General features: G+C 40.9%; 2 protein-coding genes across 2 annotated transcripts; both read left to right on the top strand.

The window, feature by feature from the left end:
• The first annotated feature begins 1266 nt into the window (after positions 1-1266).
• LOC140372101 (uncharacterized) lies at positions 1267-20528 on the top strand. The gene is made up of 3 exons (XM_072459383.1): positions 1267-1627; positions 5524-5927; positions 20472-20528. The coding sequence occupies exons 1-3, from the start codon at positions 1267-1269 to the stop codon at positions 20526-20528; spliced, it is 822 nt and encodes a 273-aa protein (XP_072315484.1).
• On the top strand, positions 20402-22102 carry LOC140372100 (uncharacterized). Its single transcript, XM_072459382.1, has 2 exons — positions 20402-21082; positions 21961-22102. Exons 1-2 carry the CDS (start codon positions 20564-20566, stop codon positions 22069-22071), a joined length of 630 nt encoding a protein of 209 aa, XP_072315483.1. The 5' UTR covers positions 20402-20563; the 3' UTR covers positions 22072-22102.
• Positions 22103-23340: the final 1238 nt, after the last annotated feature.

Here is a 23340-nt window from a genome sequence, read left to right as displayed (position 1 = left end):
ATAGCTAATGCGAAACAGTGGTGTGTCCTACCACAATTATGCTGACGACACTCAGATCTATGTCTCACTGACGGCAGGTGAATATGGACCGTTCACTCTGTCATTGCCTTCAACAGATCAGTGAGTGGATGCAAAACAACTTTCTCCAGCTGAATCCAGACAAAATTGAAATCATCGTCTTTGGCTCACAAAAACTTAGAGAAAGTATTAGCAACCATTTCCAGTCTCTTTCTCTCTAAAACCCGTAAACAAGGTAAAAAATTCAGGAGTAATTATGGACTCAGACATGAATTTCAACCGCTATATCAATTCAATAACATCAGTAGCTTTCTTCCATCTGAAAAACATTGCCAAAATTACAAACATAGTGTCCCAACCAGACTTGTAGAGACTTATCCACGCATTTGTCTCCAGTAGACTAGACTACTGCAACGGCCTGCTCACTGGCCTCTCCAAATGAGCTGTAAAACAACTGCAGTTAATTCAGAACGCTGCTGCTCGGGTCCTGACAAGAACCAGGAAGTATGAGCTCATCAGTCCTGTTCTCAAGTCTGGCTCCCTGTGGCTCAGAGAATAGACTTTAAAACAGCTCTACTTGTGTATAAGTCTCTCCATGGCCTTGCACCAAAATACATCACAGACTGCCATATGAATCATCTCAGACTCTCAGCCTCCTGCTGGTGCCCAGAGCCAAGACCAGACACGGGGAATCTGCGTTCCAGGTCTATGGGGCAAAGGTCATGAATAGCCTTCCCGAAGTTGTGAGACAGGCCCCCACCTTGGCTGTGTTTAAATCCAAGCTAAAAACTGTTTTGTTTAGTCATTTTACCTGTTTTTTAATATTTTAAAATACAACATTATTTTTATTCTTTGTTTTACTCTGACGTACATTGTTTTACATTTTTATAAATTGCATTGTGTTTTTATTTTGTTTTTTTAAATTGTGTTTTAAACACTGTAAAGCACTTTGAATTGCAGTTTGTATGAATTGTGCTTTAAAAATACATTTGATTTGTTTTGATTTGATTTACTGAAAATTACTCAATAAGTGAATTTGTGGTCTGACATTTTGCTCTACTTTCTACATTTGCAATTTCTTGTCTCAGGCACCACTTGACCCCTTTAGAAACCACGTTACATTAGCTTTCTATCTCTCCCTCGCCAAGATGCACCTGCTTCTTCTTTACGCAGTCTGTAAGTTTTACCAACATTTCACATTAAAAACATAAATAGTCAAAGCTAAAATTTCTGTTCTCAGTTTGTCAGATGGCAACCGTAACTTTATCATCCGTGATTCAAGATGTTGGCATTACTTCTGTCCACATTGGGAGTAGCGTGACTCTACACTGCTACTACAACAGTACGCAAGTGGCCAGCCATTATTCGTGGTATCGGCAGAGACTGGGAAGTGGCCCCACAGTCCTAGCCACCATTTACAAGTTCGACACACCGTCCAAGATACTGGTGTGGCTGGAGAAGCACCCGCGTTTTGCCGTGCAGAGGCAAGAGGGACAGAACCATCTCCACATCTCCTACGTTCAAGCTCAGGACACGGCTCTCTACTTCTGTGGCAGCTCCCATAATAATGTGGTGGAGTTTGGACAAGGAATGTTTCTCAACGTTCAAGGTAAATGTTCTTTTAGTTTTGGTTGTATGTAATAAGCTTTCTTAAAAAAAAACAAAAAATTGTACTGCAAACTGAATATTTTTAGTCCTACTTGACAAAAGCTTATATGATGATTTGAACATTTCTATTTCTTGCACCACTTTATCAGATATGATTTAGTTTTTCTCAATTTTGTGTATATCTTTTGAAAAAAAAAAAAAAGATTTGGTGGATTCCTTAAATGTGATGTCCTCAAATTGTTTTTTTTTATTGCTTTGAATTGCTCCCTTACTCCTGCTCAGAGGTTACATTCACAGAGAATTAACAGCGTAATTTTTTAAGCCGTGGCGTAAAATTCGGAAGGCAGTCCGTCACTAAAATCAAACTATTGCCCTTAGATTTACATAGGATATCAAACAAACAAACAAACAAACTAACTAACTAACTAACTAACTTCAAATAAAGTGCTGAATTTCAGTTTCTACCTATTTGTCCTCAGGGTGCCTCTGCTGCCCCAGCACAGCACGGTTTCACTTTTTCAATTCAGTTGCAATTCAATTTATTTATGTAATGCCCAAAATCACAACAACCGTTGCCTCTGAGGGCCACAGTGAAAGACTGATTAAGCAATGTCTGTGGTGGCGAGGGACGATGTTCCAGAGTCCTCTGTCCTTAGACCCTCCTTCTCGGCCAGGAAAAACTACAAAAAACCACAAGAAACCTGGAGGAGTTCCACAGTGAAGGGGGATCTAACTCCTACAGACGGACAGACGGACGCGAGGGAGACTTGAGCGACTCAGGAGGAGTGGGTCCTTTTCTCTCTCCCCGTAATTCCGCCTTTTCGTAAAGCGATTGTTCTGACACCAATGTGCAGCATAATGGGCAGCGGGTGTGAACAGTGTTGCAGATCCGCAAATTCCTATTATTAAATAGAGCCCAAAATTAAAAAATTAAAAAAAAATTATTGTACAAAAAAAATCCCAATAACGCACTAAAATGTTTGCACACCCTAGAATGAGAATATATTTCTAGTAAGATTTTTTGCCACCTATACGCACATTCACAAACACACCCACATAAGCACAATATAAGCAATATATAGTAAAGGTTTACATAGCATGCTCCAAAATGACCTCACATCATAGATCTAGAGACCAATCAGCTCGTGTAGGTGTTGTGAACACGCAAAGATGCCGTGAACCTGCCCAAATTCCATGAATGAGCTGCAGGTGTAAAACTATGGATCCAAGGGTTCAATAACAGAACAAATCATGGAACTAATGACCACCACGGATCTGAAGGCCGTGGATCTGAGGGCCATGGATCTGAGAGCCGTGGATGTACTACTCAGAAGCGATGTCTTGAACTGTTTATGACTGAAAAACTAAATAACGTAATAAATGCTATAGAAGGAAAACAAGGAAATGGAATGTTTTGCCAGGTATAAAATAATCAATGTCACGTTTCGTGTGCATCAGTGTTATCTGTACTTCAAATACAAGCAGCCTAAATACTGACTTAATCATGACTTCAGCATGTTTGGCATGTAGATAAACACGTCATCTGAATGCATTTGACATGTTGTAGAATGATAGGCATTTGGCAGAAACAAAATCCTAAATTTAAGAAATCTATTTTAGATAATACATAATAATACATAATAATAAGAATCAGAATTATTTCCATTGTCAGTGAAAATGTTTGCAAACAAGACATTTTTAATGGTTTTATATTCTATTTGCGATACACCACAAAACACTGAATAATAACACTAAAATATTGAGCTGTGACATTAATAGATTTTGGTAAACACATATACAAAATTTACAGTAAAGCACTATGTATACAATATAATAATTAAATTGACGTACATAAACAAAATTGCATTAATGAGCAAATGTTCTGATGTACTGTAAAAGTAAAGAAGCAGCACAACAGCATTAGACCATGAGCTTAATTGATCCATGAGTGAAAATGATTTTATGATCTCTCGCCCCGTGCACACCATGGAGCTACTAAAATAATGCCTGTTATTGGGTCATTTACTTTTTACGGTTCAAAATCCTTCAGTTTTCCTAAAACCAGTTGTTTAATATTTTGCTTTATCTCACACTGGGCTCTGGCTGCTCTAGCAACTCTCGCTCTGATTGGTCAGCACGATCACATGGTAAGCAAACCTACGTAACTCCCGGGCATGAATCTATTATAATATCTGGATAGGGTATGGCTAGTCGCAGCATGTCGCAGACTACCCCAGTGGCCACTCCTTTGGTACTGCATCGTGCGTCCATAAAGCTTTTTTTCCCTAGAGCGCAATGTAACTAAAAACTGTTCGTGTTCGGCTGACAGGGGACGTAGAGCTTTCCAAAAAGTCGGATATGGCGGCAATTCTTACTTATTTATGGGTCATTGACTTTTTCCAATTTTAAGATTCTTCAGGTGTCTTTAAAACGAATTTAAAGCTGTTAGCTTCGGGTACGCTCTAGCGCGCCGCTCTAGCCCAGCTCGTGACCGTCTAGACCAATCAGAGCGTGTGTAAGTGAAATGAACGGGACGAGATGCCGTGGATGAGCCCAAATGCCTCGAAAAAGCTATACACGCGTAAAACTATGATCCATGAGTTTAATAACTGAACAAATCATCAAACTAATGACCACCACGGACCTGAGGGCCGCGGATCTATTACTCAGAAGCGATGTCTTGAAATTGCTATGCCTGAAAAACTAAATAACGTAATAAATGCTATAGAAATGGAATGTTTTGCCAGGTATAAACTAATCAATGTTATGTTTCGTGTCCATCAGTGTTATCTGTATTACACAGACAAGAAACCTAAATACGGACTTAATCATGACTTTAGCATGTTTTGCACGTAAACATGTCATCTGAATACATTTAACATGTTGTAGAATGATATGATTAAAAATCGGTAATTTAAGAAATCAATTTTAGATAATACATTCCATGTACTTAGGACCAGAATTATTTCCATTGACAGTGAAAATGTTTACTAACTAGAATTTTTTTTATGGTTTTATATTTTATTTGCGATAAACCACAAAACACTGAATAATAACTCTAAACTATTGAGCCATGGCAATAGATTTATTTTTTCCGGTTCAAAACCAAACCAGTTGTTTAATATTTCGCTTTATCTCACACTGTGCTCTGCGCTGCTCTAGTAACTCTCTCTGATTGGTCAGTACAATCACATGGTACGCTAACCGGACGCAGACCTACGTCACTTCTGGGCTGCAGTGTCCAAAGAGTTAGCTAAAGGCAAACTGGTGACATGCGCTACTGAGCAGCACTCATTGACTTGAATGGGCGGCCATCTTGGCTGCTGGGGGCTTGCTCCCGGGTCGCAGTCCTCGAAGGCTAAAGGCTAAATGGCCTCATGCACCACTGAGCAGCTGCCATTGACTTGAATGGGACGCCATCTCTGCCGCTGGGGGCTTGGACTGGACTAATATTATATTGGACATTCGTAATATGTAAAAAATTACATTCAGACTTGACATGAAAATGTATAAATTTGACAGACTTTGGACAACATGGGACTTTTTCTTTGGGTTTCCTATTTTTTTCTTCCTTTTCTTTTTATGATTGGTTTGATGTCTTTATTAACTTTATTAATTAATATCTGAGCTCTCTCTGGTCTTGCTTCCCCTTCACTGGTGTTGTTTTTTATGTGTTCTTAAATTTAGAAAATAAAAACATTTAAATGTAAAAAAAAGAAAACAATACATGATGATCAACCCTAACCCAAACCCTAAAATCAAATACATTTTCTTACATTCGGTAATGTACAGCGGTTTCAAATTGATGTAGGCATTTCAGCCCCTATTTACCTGCAGTGTCCTGCCTTAAAAATAAAAGTAAAAAAATACCGTAATCAACTTTCTTATTTTTTATAGATCCTGCAGAATCCGTCGCCAAATATGTAACCCAGTCGCCTTCATTAGTGTTGGCAGACCCTGGATCTTCTGTCACATTTGGCTGCTCAGTGAGGCCAGGGACGTGCACTGAGGAGAGCAGCATCTATTGGTTCAAACAAGGCTCCGGACTGGGCCTTCTCCACACCGAAGGCCCAGAGTATGGGGCTCTGAACTGCACGTACCACCTGTGGAAGCCCAACGTGAGCTGGTTCGATGCTGGGACATACTACTGTGCCGTGGCCTCCTGTGGGCATGTACTGTTTGGTAGTGGGACGGTTTTACAGTTTAAAGAGAGAGAAACTGGAGAGAATGGAGACCCGGACGTACACATTCGAGTCCTGGTCAAGTTGTCCCTTCTCAGGATGGGTGTGCTGCTTCTTATTGTCAGTGTGTGTCTGTTGACATACTGCATTAGGAGCAGATCAACAACAATCCAGAAAAGCTCTCAAAATAAACCAAGAATTTAAATTGAACACCTGCACACCTGTTTTGAGCACACAAATATTTGTGTGCTCAAAACACACAAATATTTCTGTCCTCTCTGAGTGCTGGGCCAAAAGTGCAGAGGAGCGAGCCACAACAGCGAGATGCACTAATTTACTCACTTCTCTCATTAAAGATCCCATATCATGCTATTTTTCCTGTTTCGTAGTCTACCCTAAGGGCATAATCTGATAATAATAATAATAATAAGTGTTGTGCAACACCCATAACATAATAGTTATGAAATCTCACCCATACCTTGGACCCCACTCACAAACCCGGAAATGCAGACGGCTTGGTTTGAGATTCGCCCCCACCCTTGCAAAGAGCAATCCGCCTCCCCCGCCCAACCCGTGACGTAGTCTCAGCGAGAGCGTGTGTCCCCCGCCCACCCGTGACGTAGTCTCAGCATGGAGACGGTGTGTGTACAGCTCTTGCGCTCCATCTTCTTCTTTATCGTGGCAATAGCGCCACCACTCAAATGTAACTTTGTTGTAAATTCCACCCCACAAGTCACTCCAACTTTGTCCAACTTTCTGCGTTGGACACGGTGCAGCAGCCAATCAGAGATGACGCTCCAGTGACATGCTACATACGACCCGGAAGCAGACCAAAAACAAACCCCGCAAGATAAAAAAAATCCTTAAGACGCAGCTCTCAGAGCAAATACTGCTCAGCTCTGAAGTATATGCGGGCCCATCGCCTCCGCTTTTGGACTTTGTAAAGTTAATAAACCAAAGCCATGGTCCGCCATTAAACTTCATTTAGACCACGAGAAAAGCAACACAGCACAACTCCTCCACTGCGCATGAGCGCAGGACGACTCGGACACACGTCTGCTGTTGAGTGTATTTTACAGACGTGCGTCCGTCTTCAAATGTACAGGCGTCCAACTTCTGCGTCGGGCGCAAATTTGACGCCACAGTGTCTACCTAGCTTAAGAAGGTTAAAAGCTCTGAAAAGTCGATTTTGCATGATATGGGACCTTTAATCTAAATGAGTGAAAGACTTTCCAAAGAGAAGTCTCTTATCAGGCAGGCTTATTTAGTTAGATAATAACAGAAATCATTACTGATCTCCTGCGCTGTTAAAACTTTCTACAACCGCATAGGGAGAGCTGCACTTCGGTACAGAGGTTCAAATCCGGACGCCACAATGCTTAGCTACGGATCCAGACTGTGGAATGCAATTTTTGACATTTATAAAATGTAAAGACTTAATTTTACACTGAATTTGAAAATGTATACATTTGTCAGTTATTGGGACACGTAGAAAAGGGGAAATGTTTTGCTTTTTTTGCTTTTGCTTTTCCTATTATTTTAGTTTTGTGTTTTAACTCTGTGTTTTTCTTTTTCGATTTTTGTTACACGAAAACACACACACACACACACACACACACACACAATAATGTGTAATAATCTCAAATCAATAAACCGAATTCTATTTGGTGAAATACTTATCTAATAAATGACATTATTATATTTTTTCTCTCATTCCACTGTTCAAAAGGATTTTCACACAGAGAATCAAAGCCACATTTGAAAAAAAAATTCCTCCGTTACTTTACAGTGATGGTGGTAATGAAGCATTCTCAGCATTCAACATATTCTCATCATTGCACATTTAATAATATATAGTTTTTATTTTACAATATTGACATTCCAAAATACTGAATTTGCAGAGAAAAGTTTAAACATGTTTATAGTTAACAATAAATTAAATTAACCTGAAATAAATTATAATCTCATAGTCATATTAACGTTTCATATGACTATGAGATTATAATTAATTTCAGATTAATTAAACAATAACAATATTTTTTTGTTTCATCAGGACCAAGCTATGGTGTTAATGAGCACAAGTTATTAGGCACTTATTCCAGAAATGTCTAATCATAATTACTTAATAATAACTTGGCTTTGATTCTACACATAATATGTCAGTCACCTTGGCACCTCACTTCTGAATAAACCACTATGTCCTGTCTTGGTGTTCCTGAGGCTGACCTACAAGAGGCGCTCCAAGACATCACATTCACTCCTGCATAAGTAATCTCATCTTCAACCTGAAAAAAAGAACAACACAAGGCCTAAATAATGATGTACTATGTCTTTATAAATGTGCAATGAAAGGAAAAAGTGCACTATGACCTTTTCACCATTAGTGCCATGACGGGAATCTACTTCTGTAATAGAAACAGCGTTACTTGGGTGTGGAAATGTGTTCTCATCTGTGTGTGATGTGAATGTGGTCAGTACCTGTTTGATCATTTTTCCTATAGCTATAAACCAGCCAAACCAGGACAACCACTGCCAAACCGAAAACTACATTCAACACAATCAAGACAAGGACAGTGCGACTGAGGTCAGGCACTGCAGAAAGAACTCCATCTGCAAACAAAAGCACAGATATTTTTTGTATTCCTTTATACAGGTTCAATAAATACAAGTATTATGATCAAGTAGTGATGTCTTCATTGATTGCTTTGCCAATATTTGAACTTTTTAGATAATCATCATTTGATTTATGAACAGTTTATTTTAAGGTACTGCACCTGACTGGCAGATGATTCCTCTGTTTGTTTTCAACATTTTCTCCATGTCACATGGGGTAGGTGGAGAATGCACAATTATATGAATGTTGGCGGGCTGATCACAGAGTGAATGTTGTAAAATGCATGAGTTAAACAGCTTCAGAAGGGTTTTAACCTTCCATTCCAACTCACTAAGTAGATACACTTTAAAATTTGAGATGAATCTTTAAATATACATACATTCATGACATGATTACTGTACAGTAAGATTACTGTATTGCCAGTATTCTCGCACCTCCATTATGAACCAAACCAACCTCATTTCAATGTATGGAAAGCATTTTTCATACCGTGCACATGAATCCTGGTCCCATTCCCAATCCGTGTGTGTCCACAGGCAGTCACCACACAGAGTTAAGTCCCATCTGCAGTAGAACTAACGTTCCTCAAGGTCATGTCATGAACACATGCCGTTTCTTTAGTAATTGCATTTATCTTACAAAGACTCTCATTCATTATTATTCCAAGAAATAATCTCAGAGGTTTTAACCCAAGTGACCCGGATATGTTCTGTTTTACTGTGGCTTGAGCTAAAAGAACAGCTTAGAGTCACAGAGTCTCCTTGCTGCACTCTGATATAATCTGGACTCTGGACCACAGACTGCACAGACTTTGACTGCACCGACTCTTCTTCAATCTCCGGAACAATGCCGGATCCAAAGAGAAGGCAAGGCAAGTTTATTTGTAGAGCACATTTCATACACAAGGCAATTCAAAGTGCTTCACACAGCAGGAAAAATGCATTCAAATCACAAAGAAATTACAGAAACAGAAATACAATAAAATTAACTAAATTAAAAATTATCAATCCAACTGATTGTCTAAACTAATAAAATCACAAACAAAAGAGAAGAGTGCAAAGAAAAAATCCTTTCAGTCATATGCGGCATACAGCTAAACAAAATTGTTTTTAGCTTAGATTTGAACATTGTCAGAGTAGAAGCCTGTCTCACATCTTCAGGAAGACTGTTCCAGATTTTAGCTGCATAAAACTGAAACGCAGATTCCCCATGTTTTGTCCTGACTCTGGGCACCAGCAGGAGGCCGGTCCCTGAGGTCCTCAGAGTCCGAGATGGTTCATATGGCACTAACATATCCAAGATGTACTTTGGTGCTAGGCCATGGAGAGACTTGTACACAAGCAGAGCTGCTTTAAAGTCTATTCTCTGAGCCACAGGAGCCAGTGCTGAGACCTGAGAACAGGACTAATGTGATCGTATGAAGTGTATTAAAACTAGGTCCATGCAAAGTTAGGCCTCATTCTGAGACTGGCTTTTAGGAATATGTGTGTTTCTACCAAAATGTCTATTCCACGGAATGTAAGGGGCCCACATCTGATTAACTACCGAATGGGAGATGTCTCCATTGGCTGCGAGGCCTTGAGATGCCTTGTATACAGCTGTGTTTTCTCATGATCTCATTTCTGTAAGTTCTCCAGTTTTAGAGAGGAGAGCTTTTCGGTCCTCATCCTACCCAAATATGGATATTCTTTACATCTGATCTCTTATTGGCTAACCGGCCTTTACATGTGTGATATCATACCTGTCAGATATTGTTTATCGGTCTTTGTGCGGTTTCAGTATATAAAGGCGAGGTATGCCCAGAGAGGGGGTTCGTCTTCCTGATCACCAGCGGACCCAGGGCGCTGTTTTCTGCTGTCCTGTTATCTGATGCTGTTATCTGTATTAAACATCTTCGAAAAGTACAGAACAGTGTCCGCGACTTCTTCTTGTCACACACCACCCCATGGGAACGTCACTTAAACCACATCACGTACTTCCTTGTTCTAGTCAGGACCCGAGCAGCAGCGTTCTGGATGTACTGCTGCTGTTTTACAGCTCGTTTGGAGAGGCCAGTGAGCGGCCGTTACAGTAGTCTAGTCTACTGGAGACAAACGCATGGATAAGTATCTCTAAATCTGGTTTTGACACTATATTTTTTTATTTTGGCAATGTTTTTTAGATGGTAAAAAGCTGCTGATGTTATTGATTTGACGTGGCTATTAAAGTTCAAGTCTGAGTCCATTATTACCCCCAGATTTCTAATTTGGTTTGTAGGTTTTAGAGCGAGACTCTGGAGGTGACCGCTAACACTTTCTCTTTGTTTCTGTGGGCGAAAAACGATTATTTCAGTCTTGTCTTGTTGTAGAGTTCAGCTGGAGAAAGTTGTTTTGCATCCACAAACTGATCTGTTGGATGCAGTGACAGAGTGAATCTACTGGTCCATATTCACCTGCCGACAGTGAAACATAGATCTGAGTGTCGTCTGCATAATTGTGATAGGACACATTTTCACTGCGTATCAACTGACCTAACGGCAGCATGTAGAGGTTGAACAGAAGGGGACCCAGGACTGACCCTTGGGGCACTCCACAGGTCAGGGTCATGTGGTCTGAGACACAGCTACCAATTTCAACAAAGTACTTCCTGTCTTCCAGATAGGACCTTAACCAGTGTAGGGCAGTACCAGTGATGCCCACCCAGTCCTCTAGTCTCTGTAAGAGGATCCCATGATTGACAGTGTCAAAAGCAGCACTCAGATCTAACAGAATTAAGACTGAGGCTTTGCCCGTGTCAGTGTTCAGGCGGATGTCATTTGTCACCTTGACAAGAGCAGTCTCAGTGCTGTGATGAGGTCTAAAACCTGACTGAAAAAACATCAAATGAGTTGTTTATTAAGAGGAAATCTGTGAGCTGTTGGTAAACAACCTTTTCAAGGACTTTGCCCCAAAATGGCAGATTAGAGATGGGCCGGTAATTACTCAGTACTGCGGCATCAAGACTGCTCTTCTTTAGGAGAGGCTTTCTGACCGCAGTTTTCAAAGACATTGGGAATGTTCCAGATTGAAGCGACATGTTAACTATGTGAGTGAATGGTGCTAACAAACTGTTCAGCACAGACTTTAGAAATCTGGTGGGTAACACATCGAGGCAGCATGTAGATGAACTCAGACTGGTGATGATCTCATGGACAGTTTTGTCAGTTACTGGTGCAAAGTGAGTTAGCTCAAAGTGTCTTGGTGGTTTTAGGGTAATTTTTTGCATTGGAGAATTTATAGCATTTTTAATGCCCTGAACTTTGTCATTAAAGAATAATGCAAACTCATTACACTTGGATGTGGAAATGAGTTCTAACGGCAGCTGAGCTGGAGGGTTTGTTAATCTGTTTACTGTGGCAAACAGGACACGCGAGTTGTTACTGCAGCTTCCAATTATTTCAGAAAAATATCTTTCCCTAGTTCTACATAAGATTAGGTTGTACATGTTCAGCTTCTCTTTGTAAATCTCTTTTTGAACCTGGAGCTTTGACTTGCGCCATTTCCGTTCGGCCCTACGGCACTCCCTTTTCTGTGCCCTGACCGAATCATCATTTCTCCACGGCGCCTTCTGCTCATTTTTAACCATTTTAGCCTTCATAGGGCGATGGTGTCCAGAACATTCAAAACACTAGATGTAACAGAGTTCAACAAATCATTTACATTAGAACATGAGACATTTTCAAAGTTTATCATTTCCATAAACAGTGCACATGTGCCATCACTTATGTGTCTCCTCTGAACAACTGCAGGACCAACCGGTGGTTTGGGAGAAACAGACAGGTCAAAGAAGACACAGAAATGATCAGACAGAGCAACATCAATCACATTAATATTTGAAATATTTACCTCCTTTGTAATTATGAGATCTAGAGTGTGTCCTTTGCTGTGGGTGGGGCCTCTCACATGCTGTGTAAGACTGAAGGTTTCAAGGACAGCATCAAGCTCTTTAGCGTTTCTGTCACAAATATTATCAACATGCACATTAAAATCACCTGTAATGACCAAACCATCAAAGTCTGTGCATACAACTGAAAGCATCTCAGTAAAATCATCAATAAAACTTTGGCAGTGCTGGGGAGGCTTGTATAAAACAATGAAGAGAATGGATGGAGACCGTTTTAGCTCCATTTTAAAGGATACATACTCAAATGATGAAAACACCCCAAAAGACAACCTGCGGGTAATTATTTCATCTCTAAAGACAGCACAGACTCCACCCCCTTTTTTGTTTTCTCGTGTTTCAGATTCAAACTTAAAGTTGGGTGGAGCAGATTCTATCAGAACTACATTTCCTGTGTTTTTGTCAAGCCATGTTTCAGTTAAAAACATAAAATCAAGATTATAAGAAGAAATAAAATTATTAATTAAGAGAGGTTTGTTACATAAGGATCTGACATTTAGCACAGCAAGTTTCAGACTAGTTTCAGTGAGACTGGGCTTTATCTTTTCACAGGGAATATGAATCACATTTCTCAGATTGGGCCTGACTCGCATTTTGTTTTTCCATCTGTGTGATGATGTGACTACAGAAATAGCTCTAGGGGGGGCTCTTTTTACATAGGGCCCCGGGTTGGTTTGATTTTTAATATGACAATACGTCCCGGCAATGCTGAGACCCAGTGCATCCTAGCTATGAGAGATACCAGGTGAAAGGCGAGGTTGGATGGGTGGTGGGGCTTTTGTAGCCAAGGAGAGTTTGGGACCAGGTGAGAGGCGAGGGGGGATGGGTGGTGGGGCTTTTGTTGGTGTAGTCGTCTTGTGCAGGGAAGAGTTGATAAGTATTGACATAGCCCTTGCTATATTGGGCGTGAGTGGAGCCATCTTAATGCCTGATTTGATCAGACTTTCAAAATGGCTGGGAAGGCCAATGGGTGAGAGTGGAGATGAGAAGGAGAATGATGAATCTTTAGTGGGAGTAGATGTTGCAGGGGGAACCCAGGGCTGGTGTGAAGGCAGGGGCGATGACAGGGATGTTGTTGGGCTTGTCACAGATGGGTCCAAGGCCTTTGAAGATTGTTCCTTTGCTGGAGGCGGTGGAGGTGAATGTGGAGCAGCTGGAGCTGAATCCTTTGCTGGTGGTGGTGGAGCAGCTGCTGATGAATCCTTTGGTGGAGGCTGAGGTTGTGGTGCTTTTGATGTTGAAACATTAGCTCGGTCTCTGGCTGATGGAGCAGGAATTCTTCTCTCATTCCTCTCTTCTCTAACTATCTGCTCAGGACCCTGTCCAGGCCCAGTCCAATGCCTCAGAGCGTGGAGCAGGTTCTCTGTCAGCACCCTCACTCCACCTCTGCATAGGTGGGGGCCATTTCTCTTAGGTCCTCTTGTTTCCAGAATAGATAGAAGTTCTCAATGTAGTGTAGTCCTCTCGGGGCACACTCTTTGGACAGCCATGTGTTCAGCTGAAGAAGCCGGCTAAACTTGTTTATCCTCCTGTCGATGTTTGGAAGAGGTCCACTTATGAAAGTTTTGATTTCCATTTTATCAAGCACGTCGAATAACTTCAAGAAGTCTTTTTTCAAAACTTCAGTCTGTTCCCGCCGCATGTCCACTGCACCCACGTGCACAATCAGCTGTTTAGCTCCTCCATGCCTAGCCATATATTTGGAAGGAGTGACGTTATCTCAGAAACATTGGCGCTTGGAAAAGAATGTGTGTTCATCTTTTCATGCGTCACGTGACTTATCGCGCAGTTTCCAACCAAAACAATCTGCGTGACCTTGGCTCCTGGCACAGTTCCTCCTCGCTGTATTTTGGCCACGTCATCTTTCCTTTTTTCATTTAATTCCATCTCTGAAAGTGGTAAACATCTGTTTGTGAGCTGTATTTTAGGTGACTTCACGTTATCTTTGTATCGTTTAGGCTTTGCTCCAAGTTTGTTCCAAGAAACAGCCTGGTCTTTCTGGTTTTTAGACAGTTTTGGAAACGACACAGAGTCACTGCGGTTTAGGTTAAAAGTAGCAGTTTGTCTTGTAAAAAGTGTGCTCTTCTTACCATCGGTTGACACAGGAATGGTATCGTGAAGAACTTTTTCAGATTCCAAAACAAATATCCGTGTTTTCAGCTCATTAATTTCTTGTTGATATTCTCCCTTCTTCTCCCGGACATGTCGCTGGCGTCAGATATGTCGTTAAAACTGGAAAAAAAATCTTAAAATCCTTGGTTTACTTCAAAAAGTCTAAAGCAAAAATGTTTGGAAGACAAAAACTGATTAAAAAGCAAAATAAATAAGGAAAGCAGCGATAGCAAGCGGAGCGAGCGAAAAAGCGTGTGCACTCTTCGGAAGCAGGAAACAGATACATTTGATCAGACATTTTATAACTACTGTTTCTCCAAGCTTTAGAGTTTTGAAACATTCTTCCTGCTGAACTTCACTGACTGAGTAGTACCTGAAATACAGCATAAATACTCAGGTTAGTTCTGCTTTGTTGCTCGTACTTACAGAGTCCAGAGCACAGGAAAGATGACAGTTTTCAACATCACCATTGTTACGGGCCTGAGCTGCTTTTGAAAGTCTGAATCGATGTGGGCAGAGGTAGAATATAAAGGTGAGAGTGGAGCCTTCTGATTGGATGATACAAAATTCATGCGGTGTTAATGATTGGGTACAACATGTCTTTTGCAAATATTCTTGCATGTGCCTGAAAGCACGATACCTCAACCCAGGCATTACTCGGTCGGAACACTCAGACTGCTTCTTCTCTTGTTGTAGCACCTTTGGGTGTACATGCAGTCGCTGCTGTCGTGTCAGTAATCATTTCTGCCAAGACTCCAACTCAAATTTCAAGAAGACACATTGTATCTATATACAGTAAAGACCAAAAGTTTGGACACACCTTCTCATTCAAAGAGTTTTCTTTATTTTCATGACAATGAAAATTGTAGATTCACACTGAAGGCATCAAAACTATGAATTAACACAATTATATACTTAAAAAAAAAGTGTGAAACAACTGAAAATATGTCTTAGCTTTGATTACTGCTTCGCACACTCTTGGCATTCTCTTGATGAGCTTCAAGCGGTGGCGGGCCGTGGGCCTGGGGCTTGGGCCTTCAGTGAGATCATACACAGTCCCAGGTAGTCACCTGAAATGGTCTTCCAACAGTCTTGAAGGAGTTCCCAGAGATGCTTAGCACTTGTTGGCCATTTTGTTGGCTATTTTGTTGGCCATTTTGTTGGCCTTCACTCTGTGGTGTCCAAACTTTTGGTCTGTAATGTATACATATAGGAAAACCACACGTTTTGGAGACTTCCTGCGTACATGCGCTCCCTCCATCACTGCAGAAACTAGCATTAGAAATATAGTTTGACCATCATAATTCCAGAAAAGACGAACAAAAAATGAGAGGACAAGGAAGACATAAGCCTGGTAAAACTATGCGACCAAGACAAACAAAGCTGCCGACCCACGGGCCCATTAAAAAACAATCCGCCTCACAAGCTAACAAGGCTAACACGGCTAGCGGGTAAAATGCTGAGATGGGGTTCTGCGCAGATAAAGACTGCGAAATGCAGCATGACATTGCGTTGTTTAGAACGGAAATGAGAGCAATGATGGGAATGACCCCACGTGAAGAGTTTGAGAGCGATATAAAGGAGATGTATATATATATATATATATATATATATATATATATATATAAAGCTATAACTTAACTATATATATATAAAGCTATAGCTTAACTATAACATAACTAATATTATCGTGTTATTCACTACACACACACACAAACCTTCTTGCTTAACACAAACCTTCTTGCTTATATACTGGCCCTTGCCAGTAAAACATTGCAGTGAAAATAGTGTAAATTTGGGTCTACATTTCTTGGTACACTGGAGGTCACGTGGTATTCATGAACCTGTGCGCAGGGCTCTGATCCTGCCATACGCAGAGCAGCTGGTGGTAAATGCAGCGGATAAAAATCAGCATAATTTCAATAGAACCGCCCCAAAATATTCATGTTCAAGTGGCCCCACCCACTGGATTTACAGCGTGTGCGCACCAAATACGACATAAAGCAGCATTTATCTGAATAGGAAATTGTTAAAGGCGGTATGGACGATTTTTCGGCGATTTGAGAACGCAGGCGGAAGTGCGCATGCGCCCTCCCCGTGCGGACTGATACAACACACACGTGCGTTTGTTTATTAGCGCAACGGAGCGCATCGCATCGCTCGTCTCCCGTAGATTTCTGTCCACTTCTGCGTCAGCTCGAACTGTCTTTCTCCGTCTTCATTTTGCCCCGTACACTGAGGGAACTATATTATGATAGATCCATGCGCTTAGGCACGCGGAAACGTGGGGACGAGCCTGACGCGGCTGCAGGTGAGCAGTAGGTGCGTTTTATGATTGATACGTGGCAGGACAAATGATTTATCCACGCCACGAGGAAATATGAGAAAAAATTTGCTGAAAAAAATCGTCCATACCACCTTTAAGAATGGCACAAAATTGGAAAACAATTAAAATTAATCAAAAGATTTAAGCGAAAAGATATATCCTACATTTGCTATGAAATGATTAATTACTGTGTTAGGTTGATCAACTTCCAAAGGATTATGGATCGTGTGATGCAAGTGCGACAGTGGTGGCCTGAGCAGCACTTCCCACGGGCGTGCTGAGGATTAGAAGCTCACAAGAACCGGGCACATAGACCATCAAAATCAGTGGACTGGGCTAACACTTTATCTGCTGCGTGCAAAATTGGAAGTAGGCTGCAGTTTTATCAGATTCTGATACCCATTCACTTCTATTGGAAAAACTGAGCCTTTTTATTTGTAACTGCTGCTGTGAGGCTTGACATTTTGGCCTAAAATGTTTGTATTAAACAGCTCTACAATTTATTTAGCCATTTTGTTCATAAATCAAGTTCTAAACTATAATAACTGACCAGTCAGGTGTCGCATTTTCCCTGGGTCGGTTTAGCTAGTGTTAGCATAGCCTCCTTTCTCGTCGCCGCACTCGAGCTTCAGGCTGCATGGTCTGTGTTTCTGGGTAAACAAACATTGCCGCTGCTGCTTCTTATGGACATTTATGATGGCATTACACAGTCATGAATGCATAACTGTATTAAATGAAGTAGACAGTATTGTTATTTCGTGAGTTTAGTCATAGTTAAGTCAAGTCTAAGATGCTTTTTTGATAATGTTTGTTTGTTAATAGAGCAAATGTTAGCACACAGGTTTCTCTTTCTGATTTAATTTAATTTGAATATAAATACATCAAATTTGTGCTGCCCAGTGGTGGAGTGGTTATGGCACAGCACATGTACGCTAGGCTCCAAGTGCAGCTGGCCGCTGTGTTGTGAGTTTTATTACAGACTCCAACACTTTACTGCATGTCCTCCCTTCTCTCTCATCCCCATTTCACACTGTTCTTGCAAAACAAATCTTTAAAAAGACAAATATGTCAGATTCACCACCTTCTCTGCATTTATCTTCACCTAAGAAACTGCTTGGATGTTCAGGTGAGAACAACTCATGGTTAAGATACAGTGCAATTAAGAAAAATTAGGTTTCATAGCCTAGTTCCAAATTACACTTTGCTACATGCTAATTTCGCTATTCAGTATCATGAAATGATGAATCTTACAATTGAGCTGCAGTAATGTTGAAGTGAGTTAAATATATAACTAGAAAATTTGCATGTCTATAAACTCGGTGACCCGTGACTTTTCATTGATGTTCAGGGGGTCAAAAATACCAGAGTTGTGGCAGAAAGAATAAAGTCTAAAGAATAAAGTCTAAAGAATTAAGTCTAAAGAATAAAGCCTAAAGAATAAAGTCTAAAGAATAAAGTAGAGTTGTTGTTGTTGTTGTTGTTGTTGTTTTATGGCGGTTGGCATCCAAGTGTTGCATTACCGCCAGACTTTATTCCTCAGACTTTGTCGTAGTCCTCAGACTCTGTCGTAGTCCGTAAAAGTACTCCTTCCTTGAGTGTCCTGCAGGGGGTGAGACTCATGGTCCAGCATAGATGTGAATCTGAGGACTACGAAAAGTCTGAGGAATAAAGTCTGGCGGTAATGCAACAATTGGATGCCAACCGCCATAAAACAACAACAACAACAACAATCTAGCCAGGACCCTTCTGTCCCCCACCTCCTGCACCGAGTCCAGAGCACAGCCCAGGACGGAGCTGGACTTCTTGATGACTTTGTCCAGCCTCTTCCTCTCCCTCTCTGTGATGCTGCTGCTCCAGCAGGCCACACCGTACAGGAGGGCTGATGCCACCACAGAGTCATAGGAGGTCTTCAGGAGTGGCCCTGTCACTCCAAAAGACCTCAGTCTCCTCAGGAAGTAGAGCCGACTCTGGCTCTACCTGTACAGTGCGTCTGTGTTATGAGTCCAGTCCAGTTTGTGGTTCAGATGAACACCCAGGTACTTGTATGAGTCCACTCTCTCAATGTCCCTTCCCTGGATGTTCACTGGTAAGGGGGCAGTGGAGTGGCGTCTGCGGAAATCCACCACCATCTCCTTGGTCTTCCCCGCGTTGATGAGGAGGTGGTTCCGCTGACACCAGTCCACATAGTGCTGCGCCAGTCCTCTGTACTCCGCATCATCATCATCCGTGATGAGTCCGATGATGGCAGAGTCGTCAGAGAACTTCTGCAGGACACAGCTGTCCGTGTCGTGTCTGAAGTCTGCAGTGTAAAGGGTGAAGAGAAAGGGCGCGAGGACAGTGCCCTGGGGCGCCCCCACACTGCAGGTCCGAGTGTCAGACACACAGTCCCGTGCTCTCACAAACTGGGGTCGGTCTGTGAGGTAGTCCAGGATCCAGTCTGCCAGGTCATACTCCACACCAGCAGTCTCCAGCTTGTCCCTCAGGAGCAGCGGCTGGATGGTGTTGAAGGCGCTGGAAAGATCGAAGAACAGGATCCTCACAGAGCTGCCAGGCTTTTCCAGGTGAGAGAGAGAGCGGTGCAGCAGGGAGATGACGGTGTCCTCCACTCCGATGCCAGGCCAATATGCAAACTGCAGCGGGTCCATGGCTGAGCTCACGGTGGAGCGGAGGTGGTCCAGGACCAGCCGCTCCAGTGTCTTCATCAGGTGGGACGTGAGAGCCACTGGCCTGAAGCTGTATTAAAAAGTCCCACAAACAACCGAATAAGTATCTGATTTCTCGAATTATTAGAATATTGGAATGTCATGTAGGAGATCTTCTACTGAGAGTGTCTTTCAAACTTCCTATAAGTGATCTGTTCTTTTCTTCTGTCTACCTCTGTATTTACCTGCGTTGCATCAATGAAATTTCCCCATGTGGGACAAAAAAAGGAATATCTTATCTTATCTCTAAACAGTTGCATCTGATGTGAGTAATGCTACAGGAAAATGTTAAAGATCGAAAGATTGACAAATAATAAAAATAGTCTACTGATTAGTCTATTAATTAACAAGGAAAAACAGTTGGGTTTCAGCTTTAAATTATAAGAAAGTATGAATAGTGCATATTACTACACTACAACACGTGTATACTTCAAAGTGAAGATACGATAAGATAATCTTTTATTGTCATGGGAGAAATTTGCCCTGGGACAGGGGTCACATGCTTTACATACAAACAACATCACCAACAATACAATGCATTTAAATCAACATCAACATTGAATACAAAAATAGGAGCCCAAAAAATACTTATGCGATTCAACAAGAGGGGCCTGGTAGTCACTACAGCTTAAGCATGTGTGTGCAGTTTTTTTGATTGTACATTCCCTCAGTTATGTAATTGCCCTACACCTATGTGCAGATTTTTTAATTGCACATTTCCTAAGCATATGTGCATGACCTCATTTTTTGTAATGAGGTCATGTGTAGAGTAACAAAACACTTTGTCAAATCTTATTGGCCAATCTGACAGAGTCTGCCTTTATAAGAACACACAGCTTTGATGCACTCACCGCTGAAACTTCAGATACAATGTCAGCTTATAACTTTGTTATGAACCTCATCCTTATCATTGGGGGTAAGCAGCTATTTAAAATGTTAATTGGCTAAGAGAAACAAAATGTGTAAATAATTGTCTTTGTAATTCTTTGTAGGATCTTTTCCAAGTTTATGCTATGTTTCTCTGCATTGCCGTGTTGGACATAGTTTAACGCTATACTGCAATTGCCAAGATGCCGATATTGTTATGTGTTACTGGTACAAGCAAGCAATTGGGCAAAAAACAGTAAAAATTACATCTTACAACAAGTTGGGTTTGAAAAAAGACTTATCTAAAGTTGACCCACGTTTTACACTTAATAATACAGACAATTACAACAATTTGAAGATTAAAGATTTGCATTTTTCCGACGCAGCCACCTACTTCTGCATGAGTAGCAATTTGTACAACGTAGACTTTTTGGAAGCGATTACTTTGGATGTCGAAGGTGCCGGGTTCCATTTTACAACTTCGGTCTTTGAATTGATGCCAGAGAATTCTGGTATTCGAAGCTCGGCGACAATGGATGGCTGCTTTGACAACGGAATCTTCAGTGGAGAACACGGTGTCTACTGGTTTAGCCCGTCTAAGGAGTCCGGAAAAGGAGTTTTGTACAGTCACGGAGGAAACACTGATCAGGGTGAAAGCAATACGGACAGTTCAACAAACTCCTGCATCTACAACCTTCCCATACTGATGGCCACGCAACCAGAGATTGGACAACATGTGCCGTGACCTTGTGCGGAAAACTGCTCACTGGAACTAAAAGCAAATCAAACTCGGAAGGTAATTACTATGATGCAAATGGTCATGTTCTACATCTGGTTAAGTTTAGATCTTTTCTGGTTTAGTTCCAGGTTTAGTCCCAATTTACACTCAACTTTGGAGTGGTGTGTGTGCAAGTGTGACCTACTGTAAGTCTAGTGCAGTGTGGTCAAAATACAAAAAATTCTTACTCAGGAACTAACTAAGGACATTTTTTAAAATTCTGATTGCTCCTTTACCATCATGGTGTTATACAATATGATTTATCAACACAGAAAAATACTCTCTCTCTCTCTCTCTCTCTCTCTCTCTCTCTCTCTCTCTCTCTCTCTCTCTCTCTCTCTCTCTCTCTCTCTCTCTCTCTCTCTCTCTCTCTCTCTCTCTCTCTCTATATATATATATATATATATATATACACCCGGTGTCACAAACATAAACACATATCTGTTTGGCTAGAGGCGCGAGATATATTTAACATATCTATTGAAACAAGAAGATGGGGGACCCTCCTCCAGTAAAGTAACAACGAACTTCAAATTTTCCTTGCTCGTTTCAGACAAAGACGTGGCCTCAGTCCTGGTGCATCTCTTGATTGGAGGTTTGGTGGTGACTTTAATCCTATCTCTGTTACTGGTTTTGGCTATTTACAAGCTCAGGAAGAAATGTAAGCAGCTTTGAGAGCATAAATACACTGTTAAATGTCTGTTCCAATTAATTTCTAATGCATCTCTTTTCAGCTCCACCTGCACTCAACATAGAGGTAGGACTGCAGACAGACTTTCGTATAGATGCATTTTATTTTTAATTATGCGTCTTGTTTTTGTTTTTTGTCTTGTCAGAATGAAGAGGACATCCATTATGCGGCCTTAATGCATCACTCTTCCAACAGAGCAACAAGGCAAGCCGACAGCAACAACACTGAATATGTCTACTCTAGTGTTCGACTGTAGAAACTGGATAAATGGGACTTTAATTTTGGAACCCGTGTGCCCTTTCCTTTTTTTCTTTCTTTTGTCTTTGGATACCTTATTTTCTTAAATTCTTATTGTCAGTCAGTGTTACCCAACATGCTTTTCTCTGGTCCTGCCATGTTTGTTTTTGTTTTGTTGTTCTGTGTTTTTTATTTCGAAAAATGAAAAAAAAAAATAATAATGATGAACTTAAGATTAAAAAAGAACGAAAAGAAACTGACATTATATAAACATTATGAGTAGAGTTCCGGTTTTGGATTACTCAATTATATTCTCTGATTTACTGATAATTCTGAACTAAATCATTATGTACAGAAAAATGTGATCATGTTATTAAATGTGTTGTTTGTATGTAAGTGTTTATAGTTTGTTCAGTTATTGACTTTAAATTCAAATTGTCATTACTAAATCAGAAAGTTGGGAGTTGGGTTGTTGTTTGCATACAATTTGAAATTATGACCAACTGAATAATGATGATATTGGTTTGGAAATACACAAACAAATTTAGGAGAACTATGGTGACTTCACATGATGGCAGTTATGTAAAGCGTCCTGGAGACATATAGTTTTTGAAGCCATTAACATTTTCAGTGGGGTGGGTGTGCAATAGGTGATTTTAAAGGACACATTATGCAAAATAAAAAGTGTTGAACTTTTATAAAATTATTTCCTCATCAGAAACATACCTGAAGTTAGATTTAGCTTCATTCATGCTTGTTTGATGAATCATGTTAAGTCCTCTTCTCTGAGCTTCAGAAATCAGATTTGTGACATCATAGGTGGGGGTTTGACATCTTCTGAGTAGTTTTTACATCCATAAATCATCACCAGACTGAGTCTAAGCATTTTTGCCCTCACAAGACATTCATTACAACAGCATGTCAAGGCAAGCAAGGTTTGTTTTTCTCTCTTATTTAATTCCCTTTGCGGGTAGTAGCGTTGTGTAATTTCCTGAAATTTTTTTTTAGGTTCTAAAACATGAGATGACAAGGCTCAACCCATACGCCAGCTGCTGTACTCACGTAAGAGAAAGGTAGCTGAAGGCACCTTGCAAAACAGGCATACTTGCAGTAAGAATACTGCCTGCAGCCATCTGCATAATCTGCAAAGCCTAAGCCAAAATTAATGATGGGAAATGCAGCGCTGTTAAGACGTGAAGATGATGGAGGAGTTGGTCAGGGTGAGGGGGCACGGGGGCTGTGACTTCCACTGTCTTCTGGACATTGAGCTCCAGGTTGTTGCTACTGT

This window comes from Eucyclogobius newberryi, unplaced genomic scaffold (assembly GCF_026437365.1).
Source record: "Eucyclogobius newberryi isolate DKJ021-1_F unplaced genomic scaffold, fEucNew1.0.hap1 SCAF_22, whole genome shotgun sequence".
Taxonomy (NCBI): domain Eukaryota; kingdom Metazoa; phylum Chordata; class Actinopteri; order Gobiiformes; family Gobiidae; genus Eucyclogobius; species Eucyclogobius newberryi.
The sequence above is the reverse complement of the archived record's forward strand: the minus strand, read 5'-3'. Positions and strand labels throughout refer to the sequence as shown.